The sequence below is a fragment of the Cicer arietinum genome, chromosome 5, assembly GCF_000331145.2.
Source record: "Cicer arietinum cultivar CDC Frontier isolate Library 1 chromosome 5, Cicar.CDCFrontier_v2.0, whole genome shotgun sequence".
Lineage (NCBI taxonomy): Eukaryota > Viridiplantae > Streptophyta > Magnoliopsida > Fabales > Fabaceae > Cicer > Cicer arietinum.
In genome coordinates, this window is record NC_021164.2 from 45,446,400 (window position 1) to 45,462,435 (window position 16,036).

The 16,036-nt window shown below is 31.7% G+C and overlaps 1 protein-coding gene and 1 pseudogene across 1 annotated transcript in view; both read left to right on the forward strand.

The window, feature by feature from the left end:
- The window catches only part of LOC101496615 (PH, RCC1 and FYVE domains-containing protein 1-like), an 18,219-nt gene extending 7,396 nt beyond the window's left edge, over nucleotides 1-10,823 (forward strand). The window contains exons 4-9 of the mRNA XM_004513355.4: nucleotides 705-786; nucleotides 1,190-1,384; nucleotides 1,480-3,618; nucleotides 4,820-4,966; nucleotides 9,736-10,109; nucleotides 10,358-10,823. Of these exons, the coding sequence (XP_004513412.1) occupies nucleotides 705-786; nucleotides 1,190-1,384; nucleotides 1,480-3,618; nucleotides 4,820-4,966; nucleotides 9,736-10,109; nucleotides 10,358-10,490 (3,070 nt within the window). The 3' untranslated portion in view covers nucleotides 10,491-10,823. The remainder of the gene's footprint in view (nucleotides 1-704; nucleotides 787-1,189; nucleotides 1,385-1,479; nucleotides 3,619-4,819; nucleotides 4,967-9,735; nucleotides 10,110-10,357) is intronic.
- Nucleotides 10,824-15,472: 4,649 nt separating this feature from the next.
- Nucleotides 15,473-15,597, forward strand: LOC113783954 (U1 spliceosomal RNA; annotated as a pseudogene).
- The last annotated feature ends 439 nt before the right edge of the window (nucleotides 15,598-16,036 follow it).

The window sequence follows — 16,036 nt, forward strand, 5'->3', positions numbered from 1 at the left end:
AAAGAGGAGAAGCGCCTCAAATTAACTAACGTTTCTAGAATTATATCTGGACAACGCACGGTGAGTCTTTCAAACTGACAATGAAATCATTGATAGTATTTTGCTGCGTCAGATTTTGTAATAGATGCCATATACTATTTTGATAAATAGTTGCTGCAAGCTAGGTTTAATTTTTTCATTTTAAGTATGCATTCTTGTAACCTCACAATTTGCTCCTAGTTAAGGCATAAATTTTAGCTGTCAATCATTATCCATCTTTGACCAAGAAGCTTTGTTTTTTTGTGTGGATATTTTCCAATTTCCAGTGTATGTCTGTTGATGGAAATTATTGAATCACGTTTCCCTATAGGAAAAGATTTCAGATTTATAATTATATGCTAGTTACTCTTGATTAATTTGTTGGGGTGGTGGATTATTCCTCTTTCTTGTGCTATCACTTATGCAATCTTCTAATAGCAACTACAATCTTGTTTCTTTCAAGGAATCTATATACATAATGATATACTTTTGTGCTATTTTTCCATGTAAAATTACATAAGTTCTCATTTATGTAAAATTACACCTCCAAATCCAATTCATGATACTTTGGTGAGCACGAGCGTATTTTACAATTATAAATATTTTCGTAGTTCTTTCTTGACTTTGAGCCTGTGCAGTGAAATCATGTCAAGTTATTATGATTGATTAAACTTCTATTGTTTTCAGCCTATCTTTCAAAGATATCCACGGCCGGCAAAGGAATACCAGTCATTTTCACTTATCTACAATGATAGATCATTGGACCTGGTACACATTTCTTCACATCCCTGTATTTTTTTTTTGAGGAATTACCCATAGATGTGGCTTTGGAAAAAGTTTGTTTGCGTAAGTGACATTTGACTATCAATTGAATTTAAGTAATAGTCTATCCACAATCAGCTACAAATATGCAAAAGCGGTTGTGTCACATAGATTCTTGGTTAATTGTGAGTAGATTATCTGTTAAATAAAATTTGATGCTTCGATAGTCGAAATGGATTCTCAAACTTTAACTATTTCCTAAGCTACCCTAATTTATTGGTCATTTTCCCTCTATTGGTGGGGGGGTATGCTTGGCTCTTTGATTGCACATATATTACCGACATTATGAGCATTATTGAGGTTTGATTAAACCTTAATTAAATCTTGTTATCTGATTCTTTTCTACTAGATTTGCAAGGACAAAGATGAAGCTGAGGTTTGGTTCAGTGGATTGAAAGCATTGATTTCACGGAGCCATCACCGGAAGTGGAGAACAGAGTCAAGAAGTGATGGTTTTCCATCTGAAGCTAGTAGTCCTCGAACATACACTAGAAGAAGTTCTCCCTTACATTCTCCATTTGTTACTAACGAAAGCTTGCAAAAGGTATCAAATATCATGTGCCCTTCCAAATTCTTCCTGCTTGGTCTATATTTCAGCTGAAAAGGTTTATTGGGAAGATTTTTGTTTTCCCTTTTCAGGATAGTGGTGAACACCTTCGCCTTCATAGCCCATTTGAGAGCCCCCCTGAGAATGGTTTGGATAAAGTATTTTCTGATGCGGTTTATTATCCTATTCCTCCGAAGGGTTTGTACCCACCAGATTCAGCTAGTGGTTCAGTCCACTCTGTGTCATCAGGAGGATCAGATAGTGTGCATGGTCACATGAAGACAATGCCTTTGGATGCTTTTAGAGTTAGTCTATCAAGTGCCGTTAGCTCTTCTAGCCAAGGTTCTGCCCATGATGATGGTGATGCCTTAGGGGATGTTTTCATTTGGGGGGAAGGCATAGGTGATGGTGTTCTGGGTGGTGGGGCTCACCGGGTTGGGAGTTGTTTGGATGCCAAAATGGATTCACTATTGCCAAAAGCCTTGGAATCAGCAGTAGTTTTAGATGTACAGAATATTGCTTGTGGTGGGCAACATGCAGCCTTAGTGACAAAACAAGGTGAGATTTTCTCTTGGGGAGAAGAATCTGGAGGCAGGCTCGGGCATGGAGTTGATTCTGATGTTCCCTATCCAAAGCTCATTGAATCTCTAAGTAATACAAATATTGAACTTGTAGCTTGTGGGGAGTATCATACTTGTGCTGTGACACTTTCCGGTGATCTTTATACATGGGGTGATGGAACTTACAATTATGGCCTTCTGGGGCATGGAAATCGGGTGAGCCACTGGGTCCCAAAAAGAGTAAATGGCCCCTTGGAGGGCATACATGTTTCATCTATTTCTTGTGGTCCTTGGCACACTGCTGTTGTAACCTCTTCTGGGAAGTTATTTACTTTTGGTGATGGTACATTTGGTGTTTTGGGTCATGGAGACCGAAAAAGTGTTTCCTTGCCAAGGGAAATAGAGTCGTTAAAGGGTCTTCGTACTGTGCAGGCTGCTTGTGGTGTTTGGCATACTGCTGCAGTTGTGGAAGTAATGGTTGGAAATTCTAGTTCCAGCAACTGCTCTTCAGGGAAGCTGTTTACTTGGGGCGATGGAGACAAAGGTAGACTTGGGCATGGTGATAAGGAATCCAAACTTGTTCCGACCTGTGTTGTAGCACTTTCCGAACCTAACTTTTGTCAAGTTGCTTGTGGGCATAGTATTACTGTCGCACTTTCTAGAGCAGGCCATGTATATACCATGGGAAGTTGTGTCTATGGCCAGTTAGGAAATCCTCAAGCTGATGGGAAACTACCAACTCGCATTGAAGGGAAGCTTTCAAAGAGTTTTGTGGAGGAAATAGCCTGTGGTGCTTATCATGTTGCGGTTTTAACTTCGAGGACTGAAGTTTACACTTGGGGGAAAGGTTCAAATGGTCGTTTAGGCCATGGGGATACTGATGATAGAAACTCCCCAACATTAGTGGAAGCTCTGAAAGACAAACAAGTCAAAAGTATTGCTTGTGGTACAAATTTCACTGCTGCCATATGCCTGCATAAGTGGGTATCTGGTGTTGACCAATCCATGTGTTCTGGCTGCCGTGTGCCATTCAATTTCAAGAGGAAGCGCCACAATTGTTATAATTGTGGACTCGTTTTTTGTCATTCATGCAGCAGTAAGAAGTCTGTTAAGGCTTCAATGTCACCAAATCCTAACAAACCTTATCGTGTCTGTGATAACTGTTTTAACAAAATAAGGAAAGCTACAGAAACTGATGGTTCATCCCATAATTCTATTAGCAGAAGAGGAAGTATTAATCAAGGGTCACTTGAGTCTATTGGTAAGGATGATAAATTGGATTCCAGATCTCAAAATCAATTTGCTAGGTTCTCTTCAACGGAATCCTTGAAACAAGTAGACAGAATATCTTCAAAGAAAAACAAGAAATTGGAATTCAACAGTAGCCGTGTCTCGCCTGTTCCAAATGGAGGTTCACAATGGGGGGCAATGCATATTTCTAAATCTTCTAATCCTGTATTTGGTTCATCAAAGAAGTTTTTTTCAGCTTCTGTTCCTGGATCTAGAATTGTTTCCCGGGCAACATCCCCAATATCTAGGCGGACTAGTCCACCACGGTCAACTACTCCAACCCCGACACTAGGAGGACTGACAACCCCAAAGATAGTTGTGAATGATACTAAGAGAACTAACGAAAGCCTCAGTCAGGAGGTTGTTAAATTAAGATCACAGGTATCCTACTTTATGCTTTTATTGGTGGATAATATTACCTTGATGAATAATTTTTTTAATAGAATTCTAATATTCAGCAATTGGCACCCTTTTTTCCCTAACAATATTATTTTCTCATTTTAATATGGACGATGGCTGAAAAAAATGAACCAGACATCATGCGACACCAAAACAAAGAATGGAGTTTCATACCAATATTAACTATAAAGCTTGGATTGGTTTTAGCTAGATGCATTTTGTTTTTGGATAGGGAAATGTTAGTATATTAGTTGTTATGTTAGTATCTTTTCCTTCACCAAAGTTTGAACCCTGATCTTTTAACTCCTCAAACTACTTTAACCATTAACTCAAATCAGATGAGAGTTTCTGTACTTAAGACTTTTATTTCACCCAAAAGAAAGAAGGTTTTTACCTAAGGGGCTCAAAAGAAGGTTTTTATCTAAGGGGCTCACACCTCGCACCTAATGATTCCTAACTATCATCCCGATTTTGGTTTTTGTTGGGTTAGAGTTGATACAAAATTTTGTTATGACTTATGAGGTTCAATTAATCAATTTTAAAGAGCTTCTAGGGATGACTTGTCAAAACAACTGTCATAAACAACAGTTGAACATCTGACATCCATATTTTACTGTCATAGACTCAGCCAGAAATATGATTCTTTCTTCTCCTCCTTGTATTTTCGAAATCACAATAAGATGTTAAACTCAATTGAATAAGCCGTAGATTATTTATTAAATCCTTCTCTGTTCCTTTATTTATTTCTAAACCATAACAAGATGTTTATTAATTATCTATTTGTAGTATAGAACATTACTCTCCTGATCTTTGGTCTTTTTTAAGATTTGTGCACACATATTAAAAAAACAATAAATATAAGTATATACCATTTTACCCTTAATTTATTTAGTAAAAGTAAAATTCATTTAATGAAAGTTTTTACGTTTTTGTAATGGTACAAAGGAAAAAACATGTTCAATTATATCTTGGTTTCCTTAAACAACCATAGTTTTGTCTGGGACAAAAATAAGAAGTTTAAAAGACCAAAGATTAGGGATGGAGGGGGTATGACATTGTTTGATCCATGGAGCCAAATACACCTAGTGGGATAAAGCTTGATTGTTCATTATCTATTTGTAGCATTATTCATAAAAGAAAATCTATTTGTACTGAGTTCAATGAACATTTTGGCCCTGTTTAGGTGGAAAACTTAACTCGGAAATCCCAGCTCCAAGAAGTCGAGTTAGAAAAAACAACTAAACAACTGAAAGAAGCAATAGCATTTGCCAGTGAAGAAACTGCCAAATGCAAAGCAGCAAAGGAAGTGATCAAGTCGCTTACTGCCCAGGTAGATATTAGATCCCTCAAAGCACTTTTAACAAACTAGATTCCTGTTACACGACCAAAATTCCTCAACTCATGAAGCACTAACTAGTATCTCCTAGTTGGTTGATATTTTTTTCTTTTTGCATTTAAACAAGCTAACTAGTATCTCCTAGAAAAATTATAATCAAACATTTGAGTTTTCTTAAAGTTGTTGGATTTGGATTGAACCTTGTCTAACTCAACACGTAGAAAAGCTACACTGATTGATGATGGTGAGGCCAAGCAATAATTCTGCTGGTGGCTAGTGCCTCTTATAGAAATTTCTTCATTCACTTTCTTTGTCTCCGTTTTGCATTTATATATCCATCTATGATATTATTATAGTAATATTTAGGCAAACCTACACTAGGGGTCCTTTGACTTAATTTACAGTTTTAAATACTTTCTTTATCTTTTTGTGTGTCAAGTTAGTCTTTTATCTCTATAAATGATTACATAGTTGAACCAACTTCATTCTTACCCCATTTATGTTACATAGGGGTGTACGCTGATTGGGTTGGGCCGGTTTTGACAAAATTTGATACCCGAACCAATCAATTATCTTTGGGTTAGATTGAGTTCTAAATCCGTATTTTTTTCATTTAACCTGAACCGAACAGATCAAGAACGGGTTAAGTTGGGTTGACGGTTATACTTAAACAGTAACCTATATTTTATTTTACAGGAGAAACATAAGTAACAACAATAACAATTAAATTGAATGAAAATATATTTAATATTTGAATGTTCAAAAACTATAAAATTTCAATAACATCATTCAATTTTTTAAAAAAGCCAACAATCTCTCATACAAAAATAAATCCAACAATCTTCAAATACATAAATAAATTCAACAAACTTCAAATACACAGGTAAAACCAACACTAAATTCAATAATTTTCAAATGCATTACTTTCATCATTACACACGACCCACCAACCATTTTGGTTTAGTAATCAATGACAGATCTTGAACTAAAACATTGGGGTGACCAAATTTTTAATGACATTTTTAATAATTAAAAATTAGGTAGAATTTAGGTTGAAAATTTTATTTTATTTTATAAGTATAGTAGTTGTTTTTGTAATTATTTTTTATAAATTATTCCCTCCGATTTTCTAATAATAGACATCTAGATTATAATTTGGTCTACAAAATTGATGTATGTGATTCAGGGTCGTTTTAAAGATTTTGGAAGCTCTACTCTAATCTTAAAAATTTAGTCTAATAAGAAAAGTGCAATTTTAATAATTAAAAGTAATTGGTAAAATAAATTTTAGTCCAACATGATGCACATCATTTGGTCACAAATTCATATAATAAGTAAAGATGCATAGATAACATGTCACTTTTACATATTAGACTTAAACATACAGGATTATAGAACTCAACATTACAAAAACATACATCACAATATTTATATTAATTAGCATATCTATTAATATATGTTATGTCAGATTTAATCAAAATTCATCACAATTCGAATAGTATATATCAAGTTATACAAACCACAATTATCCTATAGACTTGTATAATTTGGTTTTTCCAACCTTTTCACATTTAATAATTATTTCTTTTTCAAATTTTTTTAATATAAATGATGTGAATGGTTTGAACAAGAATTAAGGGTAATTTGTTATGTATTATTTTTTATTTAACAAATTATAACTCAAACGTTTCTTATAAACAAACAAAATATAAAGAGTAGTAATCATTTGTTTACAAAATATACTTATTGTTGTTTTGCTATCGCATAACAATTTTAAGGGTGAGTCAAACTTTCATTTTCAGTTCGTCCAAGAGTTTACAAATCCACTAAAGTTCACAGATTCCTTGAGCCCTTGCTCTGAATTCGGCTTCTGCACTGCTTCGAGCAACAACCCCTTGTTTCTTACTTCTCCAAGTGATTAAATTTCCCGAAACATAGGCACAATATCTAGTAGTGGATTTTCTTCCTTGTGCTCAAATCTTTAAAAGTGCAATGAGAATAAAAGAAGTTAGCTTGACAATTTATATCATTTGTTAATATAATAATGGATAACAGATTACATGATAAATTGGGAACATGTAAGACATCTTTTAAGGTTAACACAAGTGACAGAATAACAGAACAATGGTGATGTTTAACAAATTCGTAAGTTTCACAATGAAATAAAGACACATCCTTCTTGAAAAATAATTTAGGAAACAAATGTTTCAAATACGTAAAACTATAATGTCATGACATAATATCAATCATTATTAGAAGAAACAAAAATGGATCCAAAGTAGGTACTTATCTGAGGTTAGTCTTTGAAGTTGAGTCCATTGTCAAGATAATTGAGTCATACACTCTCCTTAGCATTGCCAATCTTCTTCCATGTGTTCAATCCTTAAAAGTGCAATGAAGATAAAAATAAGTTATCTTGACAATTTATTTTATTTGTTAATTTAGTAATAGATACTAGAGGAACATGTAAGACATCTTTTATGAATAAAGAAGCTGACAGAATGACGGAACTTTTCCATGTAATGGCTAAAAGAGTGCCATCTGCAATTTAATTTTGTGGTTACCTACACAAGGACTATAAGAAGAAAACAGACTCGGCTCCCCAGTCATATGATCAGTAGCACCATAATTTGATAATCCAAGTATGGCTGAGAGTGACACTAAGTAGAGTAGTATTTGGAAAATCACCTCTATGAGCTATAGAGCAAGAAGGAGTTTGAGACTCAAGGAGTTTGTACAATTTGATCTAATTGTAATTTGGTGAAAGGAGATGGGCTTGAAGGAGACTGCTTCTCTTGATCAGAGGTACCAGCTTGGAGGACATGACCTTCGTTTCCTCCTTTTTTCGTCCAACATGTATCACATGTGTGCTATGGACGTTTGTAATGTTCGCATAATGGTTCCTTGCCATCTCTCTTCTCGTCTTCATTCTTAGTGACTAGGGCAAAGCTTTCAACATCAACAACAAAAGGTGACTTTCCGATAATAACACCTTGTCTTGCCTCTTCTCTTCTAACTTCTAAAAACGCTCCATGGAGTGATGATAATGGAATCTTTCCCAATATTCTGCCTCGGATTTCATCAAGCCACTTATTAAGCCCAACCAAGAAAATTAGAAAAACCGTTGTTAGATAAACCGTTCCAGCTGCCACTGTCGCCTGTGCCGCCGCCACTGCCTAAACCAATAGTGCCAAAGTTGTTGACTACTTCTGATTTTTCACCCAAACTATCGTCGCTGCTGCCGCCGCTACTCATAAAGGTTGCCTTCCATGGGGTATTGTGTTCCATTAGGTAGATAAAAACATAGGTACCTTAGAGCGTCTGGCTGTTAACCACAAGGTTGGAGGTTCAACCCTTTTAGTTTTGGAGCCCCAAACCACGAGGTCGGAGGTTCAACCCTTTTAGTTTTGGATCCCCAAACCCCACTGGGTTGTGGAAAACTTTTCAGAACCCTAAACAAGAACTCTTGATACCATGAAGAAAGTAAAAGACATAATACTTTCATATTTTATTACTACTGTCCTAAGCTGCTTATATAAGGAAAAAAATTACAATAGTAATACTGAGTAAGAAAGACATAATCATAAAATAAAAATAATAAGACTAATATATAAAGTAAAAGAGAATCAAATCTGATTTTCTTTGATTATTCAACAATAAGCATAAACTTTTCGTTCATACTTTCACTGTGCAAAACTATAACAAAATATAACATTTAAATAAATAGTATTTAACTCAAATTAGATTGTTCACTTTTAAAGAGACAGTTTAAAAATTAGATACGCATTTTATGAGTAGGCATATACGAGAGATTACAAGCTAAAACAAATTAAACCTAAGGTGCCTCTTTCACAAATTAGAAGGCCACAGAACAAAAGAAAAAAGGTGAATGGCGGCGACTGAAATCTCAAGAAGAGTAATGAAACTCGATTGGCTGCTGGGTTGCCAAACAAAATTTAAAATAAATACAACTAGTTACCGGGTCGAGTCTACGGGTTGATGAGTTCAAATAATTAAACCCATTACCCGAACCAAATCCAAGCGGGTTTCAATTGGACCCGATCAGACTCGAAAGTGACCGGTGGTAAAAATTGGGTTGGATTGAATTGGGTGATCGAATTGGCGGATGGACCCGCACCATGTATACCCGTTGTTTCCAAAAGTCTGTCTTGGCCATCCAAAAAAGTAAATTACATCTTCACTTCATCAAGATAGCATTGCAATTATTTCGTAATGATAGTTACAATATTTAATCTATCAAAATTAACGTGATATGTTTTAGTTTTTATCTAAGATTGTGACGTCGTTTTAGTCAACAAGGATCTAGTTTTAGTACCGAGTGGTGAAACATTCTTTGTAATATATCGTTCAATGATCATGTACACAAATTTGTAACATAAGTGGACTAAAAATGAAAGTTGGTTACCATACACTTTTTTAAAGATGAGGGACTAATTTGACACAAAAAAAAGATAAAGGACTTGTGTGAAACTTGAAATTAAGTTAAAGGCCTCTGATATAGTTTTGCCTAATATTCACTAAAACAACTCTAGAACTAAAAGGTATAATATTAACTGAATTATATTCGTAACTACTTTTAAAAGCATGGGCAGTTACAGTTAGGCTCTATATAGATTAAAAACTAAACCAATGGAGTGTGTCTATGATATTTAAGTTAATGTCTCATTATTTTGTACCAGATGTATAAGAATTAAGAAGTAGTCTTGTTGATCATACATTTCCTTGTTTCTTGCACTGAATAGTTGAAGGACATGGCTGAGAGGCTGCCCGTAGGAGCAGCTAGGAATGTCAGATCACCCTCTGACTCCAATCCTGATTACAATGACTTAAACAATTCTTCCATTGATCGACTGAATATTCAAGCAACAAGTCCAAAATCGGAATTAACTGGATCAAATAACCAGTTATTGTCAAATGGATCAAGCACTGTCGCCGATCGTACTGCTGGTCATTGTAAACATAGTCAAACTGATGCAGCTAGCAGAAATGGGAGCAAAACAAAGGATAACGAGTCTCGTAATGAGACCGAATGGGTTGAGCAAGACGAGCCTGGTGTATATATCACTCTAACTTCCCTATCTGGTGGTGCAATAGATCTTAAGAGGGTTCGATTCAGGTATGGAATATTTATTGTAAAGACATTGTTTTTTCTTGTCAACTTACATTACTCATCTCCAAAAATTTGTAGAGTCTCATATACATGGTGTTAGACAGTGGCATGCAATTTCCTTCTTAAATGCTTTATCTCTAATTCGGTAATCTGATGGCACAGCAAAAGCTTTATTTGGCTATTCAAATAAATATGTTGTATTTCATACATTAGCCGTGTTATAACCTGGAAAACCTTTGCATTGGTGAATGCAGTCGAAAGCGGTTTAGTGAAAAACAAGCAGAACATTGGTGGGCTGAGAATCGGGCAAGAGTATATGAACAATACAATGTGCGCATGATAGACAAGTCGACCATTGGTATTGGGAGTGAGGACCTGGCTCATTGATTGATGTGATAACCTGTAAATGATCGAGATGTTTTGGCTGGAGTGGAAGCTAGAACGTATCATCAATTACATTTGGCTTCCATCTAATATTAAGCATCGAGGGAAGCTGGGATTGGCATAATAGGATAGGATAGGTATTTGATTGTATCATTTTAATTTCACTTCTTTCATTTTTTTTTCCAATTGGATTCCACCTTTCATTTGCCCCCTATATCTACCTTGTGAGGGGATTGTACGGTGAGAAATGTAAATTCTTAGTAGATTACTCCCTCTTACTGAAAGTAGCTGCTATGTAAATTTCATAAGCGAATTAATTTACAAATTTTTCTTCTACACCAGTTATAAAATACCTTTATCCATGGGAGGGGTGGCTCTAAGTAGTTAATATAGATTCCCTTCTGTAAAATGCGTTGGTTTTATTTTTCCTGCTACTATAACACTTTGCAGAATTATCATCTGTTAATGTTGGTTTTGGTTAACAATCTCATTGGTCAATAGAGATGTGTGTTTTCTGCCATGGAACCCAAAGATCGTAGTTGCGTTTCTCTCCCTCGGGGTTTTTTCACTTATGCATTTTCTTCACTTTAGTGTTTTCCTCACCTTACTTCTCCACGTCGGTTTCTTTTTAATATTTTATTATTTAAATTGTGATCTATTATAATATATTAAAACAAAGGACACTTCATACACTTAGCGCTTGCACAACATCGTTTGTATTCTTTCGTGTCACTCTTCATATAATTCATATCACATCTTTTATTACTCAATTTAGCTTTTGTATCTCACATATCGTAGTAAAGACTAAAATAATAAATAAGTTAAAAATCCTTTCAAAAAAGTTCAACTTTACATATCATGTAGATTAATTGGCAACAAAATACATCATATTGACGTTATCTCATACCAAATGTTCGGTAATCAATTGCATGTATGAATCTAGTCTAACGAATCCATATTTGAATCCGATCTCACAAAGCCATTTTTGTTCATTTCTTGAGAAATTTGTGTCATCGATACACATATCTTCGCCTATATAACTAACTATAAATTGTCCACACAACTAGACACAATATTTTTACAAATATATATTTATATGTTATTTTGTGTTTTAAGATATTTTATCAGTATCAAAGGACAAAAAATTGGAGCTGGACCGACATACTTCAAAGGTACTTACTTTGAGTTTGAAAAATTGAATTTATATGTCAGAAAAAGTTTTGTTATTAGATTTTCATTCTACTAGATTTCCATGACATCTTATGTCCTCAAATAAATATAAAAACTATTTTCATCTATAAAATTGATGCGACATTTAAACATGATATTTTTCATGTTTAATCTATTCAATATTAGAAGGTTCAAACTCATCTTGCATCTCACTCACCCATGATAAAATATAAACTTTTAATAATAAAATTTAATCAATGACATTTTACTCTTTAATACAAAATAATGCAATTTTGATTTTTTTTAATAGTTAATAAACAATTTTTGACAAAATTATTTAAAAATATTTGAAATTTCACTTTAAATAAAATATTTGAAGTTTCAACAAATAAATACATAGTAATACTAAATTTAATTTGAACATTTATGTATCATTTAAGTTCTTATTTTCTTTTTAATCTTCGTTCACAAAAACTTATTTTTAACTGAAAACGTATTTCTTTTATAAATAAATGTTAGTAAAATAGTAGTTATAGTAGTTTTATCTGATATTGGACCCAAAACCTCTTGAAAACTTTTGAGTGTTCCTCGACAACCAAACTATAATTTAATTCAAATATGTATTCATGGTAATTCATTATATATAAATACATATGTTTTCATTGTAATTCATTAAATATAAATAAAAATAAAATATCGCTTAAATTGCGACAATAAAAAATGAATAAACTTTCAACGAAAATATTATACCTCTAAAGTTAACAAAAAATTCCGTAAAAAAAAAAAAAGACAAATTGGAACTGAAGTATCTCGACACATGTATATATTTTGAATTTGAAAAATTGGATTTATATGTAAGAAAGAGTTCAAGTATTTACAGTTCTCTTTCGTTCTATTAGAATTTCATCACACATTTAGTATTCTCTATATCAATTTGTAGTTTATGTCATGTTAAAAAAATGTAGGTCCTCAAATATTTTTTAAACAAATATTTTCATATACTAATTTGATATGATCTTCAAACATCACCCATTTCATGTTTAATCAATTTAATATTAAAGGATCCAGATTCATCATGTATCTCACTCAACCATGATAAAATATATACTTTTAAAATAATTTTAACTTATTATATTTTAATAAAAAAATTTGATCAACAACATTTTACTCTTTAATACAAAAGATTGCAATTTTAATTTTTTTTTAATAGTTTGATAAAGTTATGTAATAAATAATTGTAATTGAAGTTTATCTTAAACAAAACGTTTCAACTTTAAACAAATAAATACACACTAATACTAAAATTAATTGAAAAATTCAGTTTTCTTAAAAGCTACTATATTACTTTTAATTTTCTTTCATAAAAAAATAATAATAACATATTCAATATTATTATTATTAGCTGAAACATATTTTTTATAAATAAATATTAGTAAATTAGTAGTTATATTAGTTTTATTAGATTTTGGACTCGAAATATTTTCGTTAAAATATTTTGGTGTCCCTCACTTAAATTGTACTAACAAAAAAAAAACTAAAAGTCATTACAAATATTTGGAGCATCATTGTATGAAGATCTTAATGTAAAATATTATGATTGATTTATCTTTGCTACACAAAATGATAAAGTACAAGTTGTTTTTTTTAAAGAGATTGGTATGATACATTTAAAAAAACATACGCCTATCATTCAAAAACAATATCTTTTATTACGTGAATATGATATTACATGAATATGATATCCTCTGCGAACAATTGAATAGACGACAAAACTCTCCCTTAAAAAATTTAACATTATTGTATTCTCATAACAAGAAATATATACTATAACACATTTTCATATTTACAATTTCAATGAATTATATAATCGATTCTAGTTTTTTGATGTGTTAATGCTAACATATGTTGGCAAAGAAAAACTTACAAATTAATTAATTAAATTTAAAAAAGTATTATTATAATGATTTAATTTTTTACTATTTAAAAATTAACTTTATTTTAACAATATAAATAAATAGATTATTTGATCTTAAATAATTTTAGTTCTTTTCTTCCTCTATTTTTTTGTTATTGGTCTTTTTATTTTATTAATAATATTTTTAGGGTGCCTAAATATTTATAAGTAAATAGAAGTGGCAATACAGTTGAGATATCAATTAATCACGATGATGTCTTTACACTTTCATATTTGCTTTAAAAAATATTATCCGATCCTGATTCTCTAATTTTAAGTTTATAATACATTTGATTATTTCACGTTAAGAAACTATATAACATTATTACTTACAAAAATTTAAAGATTCTTCAACAAAAACAATTATGGTTAATTCGTCAACTAAAATCATTGAGAAACAACAATGGTACAAGTAAATCAAAATAAAATATGTAAATAAATAAATAAATAAATAAATAAATGATGTTTATGAAGAAAAAAAGTCACTTTCATTGTAACTTGACATATTTAAAATTTAACATTCTTTTAAATTTTTAAGGTTACAAATAATTGAATCGTTAGTTATACAAAATTTTTGTTATATCTTATTTTATCTATTTTTGTAGTAAAAAATAATTATATATTTTAATGAAAAATTTAATATACACATAAAAATATTTCAACACATATTGCCCAACATGCGAATCACAATCTAATTTATTTAATAATAAAATAATTAAATGGTGAAAAGATTACTAATGCACATCACAAATTTTGCCACTTATCGTATCCGGACCACATTAGCTTTTTATAAGGCTAAATTTATCAATGGACTAAAAGTGCAAGAATCTCAAATAATAGACAGAATAAAAAAAAAATACAGGAAATAAAATTATATTTATTCTACATTACAACAAAAAGCACAATAAACTCAATATTTTAATTATATGAATGTATATCTATGACCCCCAACAAATTATTCAACTCTGTCTTAAAGTTCCGCAAAATAAACATTAGCTGACTCCAAAAACATTGTAGAACCACAAAGCCACTTGCCATTTAAATCTTGAAAAACCCCACTGCAACCAGCTAAGGCTTATTTCATTTATAATGCTCTGATTGGTTTGTGCATATGAGTCTCTAAAAGGGGAACTTAATCAATCGTGGTGGTTGCTCTCGTCGATTCACTTAAAAGTTTACAAATGTATGTATAAATATGTCTATGTATGTATGTATAAATATGTCTATGTATGTATGTTTATGTTTTATTGCTTGTTATGATGATCAACGGGTTCTTCTTTTATATTTTCTTGTTCTGTTTACTACTTTATCTTCTCCAAACTAATTTAAATTATCATATTTTATCTTTTTTTCTCAACTTCACAATGTGTGTCTGCAGCAGGAGAAATACTCTGCATATTAGAATCACTTGCATGCAATCTGCATTTTTCTAAGCAAATTGGCACATGCTTAATTGTGCGAGATTATATTATACTCTTGTATTTTTTATTGTTATCAAGATCTTTCTTCATTCTTATTAACTTTAAGTTCGATGATTATGGTTTCTCCAGTGCTTATCGATCAATGTGCGAAGAATGCTATGGCTTCTCTTCTCATCGCATGATATATGAACAAAATAAAATGGTGTACTTTTGTAATCATTGATTAAATTTGATGTGATTTATTATTGGGTAGGCTGTTAAATAATGTACTTTTGTAATCATTGATTGTTTTGGTGAACCAAAGTAAAAGAATCTCAATTGTTATTGAAGTTGCCGTGGAAGAACGAGTGAATGACTCTGTCAAAAGTCCCACATCGATAATTTTAGCAAAGGAAGAAAACGCTTTGGTTATAAAATAAAAATAAGTGATACGGTGTAACATACTTACCTGGATGGGGTCAATGGATGATCAAGAAGGTCCATGGCCTAGGTTGGTGACCTCCATTGCACTTTGGAGGGGTGCCCGCCTAAGGTGTTCTCAAGTAGAACAGCCTACTCAGCGTTCGCTCGGCCCCCTTCCTATACAGTTGAAATTTTTATTTTATAATAAATGTTTAATCTATCTTTTATTTTAAAATAAATGTCTAATCTCTCTTTTATTTTAAAATAAATGTTTACTCATCTTACTTTATACGGTATTTTGAATTATGTTATCTGTTGTTTATATTTATAATTTATTTTAGAATCAAAAATTAAAGTTCAAATAATTTATATTTTGGATGATAAAATTTTAAAAATTGATTAAAATAAAATACTATAATCTTGTAAAAATACTGTTAATTTGTAAAATTATTTTTGAAATATATATATATATATATTTTTTTTTTAAATTGTAATTATTATCTTTTTAAAAGTTATTATATTTCAAAATTATTATTTTTTAATTGATAATAAATATATCAACTTCTACTATTTAATAAATTCTCATAATAATTTTTCAAAAT